This window comes from Setaria italica, chromosome V, assembly GCF_000263155.2.
Source record: "Setaria italica strain Yugu1 chromosome V, Setaria_italica_v2.0, whole genome shotgun sequence".
In the NCBI taxonomy this organism is placed as follows: domain Eukaryota; kingdom Viridiplantae; phylum Streptophyta; class Magnoliopsida; order Poales; family Poaceae; genus Setaria; species Setaria italica.
Window position 1 is genome coordinate 28,473,540 of NC_028454.1, and position 5,018 is coordinate 28,478,557.

The window sequence follows — 5,018 nt, forward strand, 5'->3', positions numbered from 1 at the left end:
TTACATGTGTTAGCCACGTCAGCTTGCTGGGCCTGCACTCGAACACGTGGATGCCCGGGCCCCACCTCACTAGTGGACCCTGGCATTGACATATTTGACCCATGATCCTGACACATGAACCGGCGGGTCCTTATCACTACATGTGGCAGCCACGTAGACATGTTGGACCCTCTGACATCACAAGTGGACCTATGGGTCCCAACGCTACATGTGGCCCACCGGTTCTATGACGAGTCGATGGCATCACAGATACGAGATGTTGGTGGCGCACTGTTTTGTGATGATATGAGATGTTGTTCTATGATGCACATTTTTTCCATAAATCCATAGCGAAGGGAGCCCCATAGCGGCCGAGGGCTCCCGCTGATGATCTGTGACGAACTTGAGATTTTCGTCATAGTTGTGGCATGTTCAATGACAAAGTTTCAGAACATCACACGCAAAACATCATGGAAGCTTCGATTTCTACTAGTGTGAGTAACATATGATACGTACAAAAGTACTACTCATCTGTGTGTATGCAGTTATCGTTAAGCATCAGCATGTCATACAGCATTGAAAGGATTTCGATCCCCTTTATTTGGTTGTTAGCATAGCTCAAGTAATTTCAATAGTGAACTGGCCATCTGTTCCTTCAGATTGCAGTTTCTTCAGAACAATGATGTATAGACTTAATTATGATTGACCATATCTATCATTTTTTCCTTCAATATGTACAATTTCCAAATTATTTCCCGAATACGTCATGACCCGTTTTCCTCTTTTGCAGTGTTCAATTGATCCATATGATTGATCTTATCGTTTTTCTGTGTCCAAGGTCATCAGTATTTATTGGTAAATTAAGTAAACATAGTGTTTGAAATAAGAAGTCAATGTATTCCTGTGTATTTTCTGCTTTTTCAAACAAGCGAGAAAATATCGTCTTAATGTACTAGCACATGTATGCTGTTGAAGGTGGAGGTCGGCAGCATCTGAAGCTGAGCACGCCAAGAAATTTGGATAGGTCAATCAAAGTAGAGCTAAGCCGCCAGGCGTACGTTTGATAACACCATGGTACGTACGTGCACGTGTATAATTAACGAGCGCGAGATTGCGGCAGTCATGTGGACGGAGAAGAAGAAACAAACGGTTAGCCAAGCCAGCTAGCTTCGTGCGGGGATACCATGCATCCGTGTGTACGTGCAGCTAGCCGTACTAGCTAGTATCGAGATCATCCCCAACGTGTACGTGTGCAATCTCGCTCTTGAAACCACGCCATGGTAGATCATCCCCACGTCATAGATTGTCAATGTTTGCCAACGGCTCTCGACTGGCCAAGTTTTTTTTAAAAAAAAAATAGTTTGTATCTTAATTTCTCTACAGATTTAACAAATGACCAACAAGGTTATTCTCAAAAGAACCAAAAAGTACAACGTACAACAAAACCATTATCTACTTGGAAAGAATTGAGAAAGTTTGTTAGTTGTCTTTTAGTGCTAGTGGCCTTGAAGAAGCACATTTACATCCCATTATTGGTACTAGAGTTACATTTTCTAACTAAGGTACTTGTTCTAGGGTGGGTTTTGATAAACATCTAGGGAATGTTTGTACCATAAAGATCGTCCAAACTCTTTGACGACATTTGGGTCCCATGCATGGCCTCGCCTGCTCTAGCTAGGATGGCTTTGCTCATTATGGCATCTCCAACACAACGAAATCAACTTGCTAAATAGCTATAAGGTTGTTTGGCCATCTCACTAATAGATAGCATAGTATATAGAGATAACCTCTCCAACGATTCAGTTATAGCACAACCTCCAAAACTAATAGGATACAGATTGGGATGTTGAATGTAGCATGTGTATTGAGATGTGCTAAATATAGAGTGAGTACTAACTAGTACTCTCTCTCTCTCTCTCTCTCTCTCTCTCTCTCTCTCTCTCTCTCTCTCTCGTCACATTATAGCCACGGCTGTAGACTCCTTATATGAGGCACATACAATGAACAAGATGCTAAAGGATCGGGTGGGGTTCACTTAATTATTAGTTTGGTTGACTAAGGTTCATGGCCCACAGAATTAAGACGAGAGGCGGATATCTACGATGGATTAGCATATAGAGGGCCATGAGCGAATTAGGAAAAGAACCTGAGGGGCAAGGCACCAAATAACCGTTATTTTGAAGCATTATAGAATGTGGTTATATGTATGGGATCCAACAACTTGGAACCTTCAGGGCGGTGAAAAAAGTTGATCGAATGGAGTTGGTGGATGTCATCGGCAAAGAGAAGTTAGGATTTCAAGGTACACCCTCTCCTATGTCAAGTCTCGGTCAATCTTCTTCCAAATACACCAAATATAAAAGTTCATGGTGCCTAAAGGATACACAGGTGCCTGCAACAGAACGATGTCTTCTAACTAGTAGGTTAGGATTGGGGGGCTCCAGGTTCTGACTTAGAGAGAGGACCTTGCGGAGGTGGTCAGAACGGCGGATATACGTCTATCTAGACCGGCGGATATAAGTCTATCTAGCCTTCTTCCAAATATAACAAATTCCGTACATCCGACAACCTCCTAATTAAAGGACATGCGTCTGAGATTGCTTCAGTTGATGGCTTCTCACCTACAGGTTAGGGTTGGGAGCATCCGAGTGTTGACTGTTGAGGTTGTGGAATACTCGAGTTCGCCGGTTTGAGATAGCTGCTAGCTTATGGGAAAGAGGATGGTTTGAGATAGCTGCTAACCTTGTGCAGTCAGAGGGGAGAGCATCGAGATATGTGTGAACTTAGCTCTTCACCAAGATTCCTTAAAATATTGATTTTACTATCTTAACATTCCAAGAGACGCCCTTGGAGAGAGGCTTGCGGAGCTGGCCAGAATCGCGGATACGAATTGTTCAATTGACGGCTTCAAAGCTCAAGCAATTAATGCGTCTCAAATATAATAGTCAGCCATGCAGTGCAATTTGCAAGCAGCAAGCATGCGCGCATATGCCCAGCTAGTTGCTTATAAATACGCATGCATGCTACCACCAGGTCCATAGTAACCCAGCACGACGCAAGCCTTGCTAGATCACCTGCCCTAGCTCTCTTCCCTGAGACCGGTTCGTGACGCCATGGACTGGAAAGACCAGGCCAAGCCCATGATGCACAACAAGTTCTCGAGCTGTCGTGGCGTCTCCTTCGAGCTCAAGCCGTCGCCGGGCAGCTCGTTCGCCCTCCAAGCACACGACGGTCATGGTCCTCCCCAGCAGCCACCGGACGCCACGAGCGCCGGCCGGTGGGTCTGGCTGCCCCAGACGTTCAGCCGCGCCTCCTCCCGGATCTTTCCTGCGGCTTTTGGCAGGTCGCCTAGCCTAGCGAGCAGCCACTTCTGTGACCTCGACGACGAGGGCGCGGACGACGACGAGGAGATGGCCGTCGCCGCGGCAGCTGCGGCCGTTGATGACGCGCCGGGCAAGAAGGCGAGCGCGCCGGCGGCGTCGGCGAAGGAGGCGCCATCGGCGCGCTCGAGGCTCGGCGTCATACTGCTCGACCAGGGCCTGTTCACCGTGTACAAGCGCCTCTTCGTTCTGTGCTTCGCGTTGAACGCCGTGGGGCTCGCGCTCGCGGCGACCGGACACTTCCCTTACGCGAGGGGGCACGCAGCCGTCTTCGCCATGGGCAACATCCTGGCGCTCACGCTGTGCCGCTCCGAGGCGGTTCTGCGGGCCGTGTTCTGGCTCGCCGTCGCGCTCTTCGGCCGGCCGTGGGTGCCCGTCGTCGTGAAGACCGGAGTGACGGCGATCCTGCAGTCGCTAGGCGGCGTGCACAGCGGCTGCGGCGTGTCGTCGCTGGCGTGGCTGGCGTACGCGCTCGTGCGGGCGCAGCTCCAGCGCCGCGACGGCATGACGCCACGCGAGGTCGTCGGCGTCGCGTCGGCAATACTCGGCCTGCTGGCGCTCTCGTGCTTGGCCGCGTTCCCGCTGCTCCGCCACCTCCACCACAACGTGTTCGAGCGCACGCACCGGTTCGCCGGCTGGACCGCGCTCGCCCTGCTCTGGGTCTTCGTCGTCCTCTCTGCCGGCTACGACCCAACCACCGCGTCCTACGTCCGCCTCACCGGCGCCGCCCTCGTCAAGCGCCAGGAGCTCTGGCTCGCCACCGCCATCACCTTCTTCACCGTCCTGCCATGGCTCACCGTACGGCGCGTGCCGGTCACGGTCACCGCGCGTTCCAGCCACGCGTCGGTCATTACCTTGCAGGGCGGCGTCAAGGCCGGGCTGCTCGGCCGCATCAGCCGCTCCCCTCTCTCCGAGTGGCACGCCTTCGGCATCATCTCCGACAACGGCGACACGCACGCGATGCTCGCCGGCGCGGTGGGCGACTTCACCCGGGGCCTCATCTCGGACCCACCGACACGCCTCTGGGTGCGCGGGGTCCACTTCGCCGGGCTGCCCTACCTCCTCAACATGTACCGGCGGGCGACCATGGTCGCGACGGGCTCCGGGATATGCGTGTTCATGTCGTTCCTGATGCAGCCCGGCCCGGCGGAGCTGTCGCTGGTGTGGGTGGCCAAGGGCATCGAGGCCAACTACGGCGAGGAGATGAAGGCGGCGGCGTGCGGCAGCGAGAGGCTGCGCGGGAGGGTGGTCGTGCACGACACGGCGGTGATGGGGCGGCCGGACGTGGCGGCGCTGGCCGTGGACGCGGCGCGGCGTTGGGGCTCGGAGGTGGTGGTGGTGACGAGCAACCCGGAGGGGAGCAGGGACGTGGTGACGGCGTGCAACAAGGCCGGCATCCCCGCGTTCGGGCCTATCTGGGATTCTTGACCCCACGTTGAAATCTCGCACACTGAAGACGCTCACTGGTGCTGCTCTGTTTGTCGTCTACAGCCTCTAATATGTAACTTAACGCTACTTTTTATTAGTTATGTGAAAAAATACTACTGATAGACAGTGAGAAAATACTACTAAAACTAATTGTACTCTAACAAGCTACTCCGTAGCAATTATAGGATTGTAACAAGCTAGCATTTGCCTACCTACAAGTTGAGAAAATAT

The 5,018-nt window shown here is 52.2% G+C and overlaps 1 protein-coding gene across 1 annotated transcript; it reads left to right on the top strand.

The window, feature by feature from the left end:
* Nucleotides 1-3,039: 3,039 nt before the first annotated feature.
* LOC101768573 lies at nucleotides 3,040-5,018 on the top strand. Its single transcript, XM_004971939.3, has one exon. It carries the CDS (start codon nucleotides 3,093-3,095, stop codon nucleotides 4,785-4,787), a length of 1,695 nt encoding a protein of 564 aa, XP_004971996.1. The 5' UTR covers nucleotides 3,040-3,092; the 3' UTR covers nucleotides 4,788-5,018.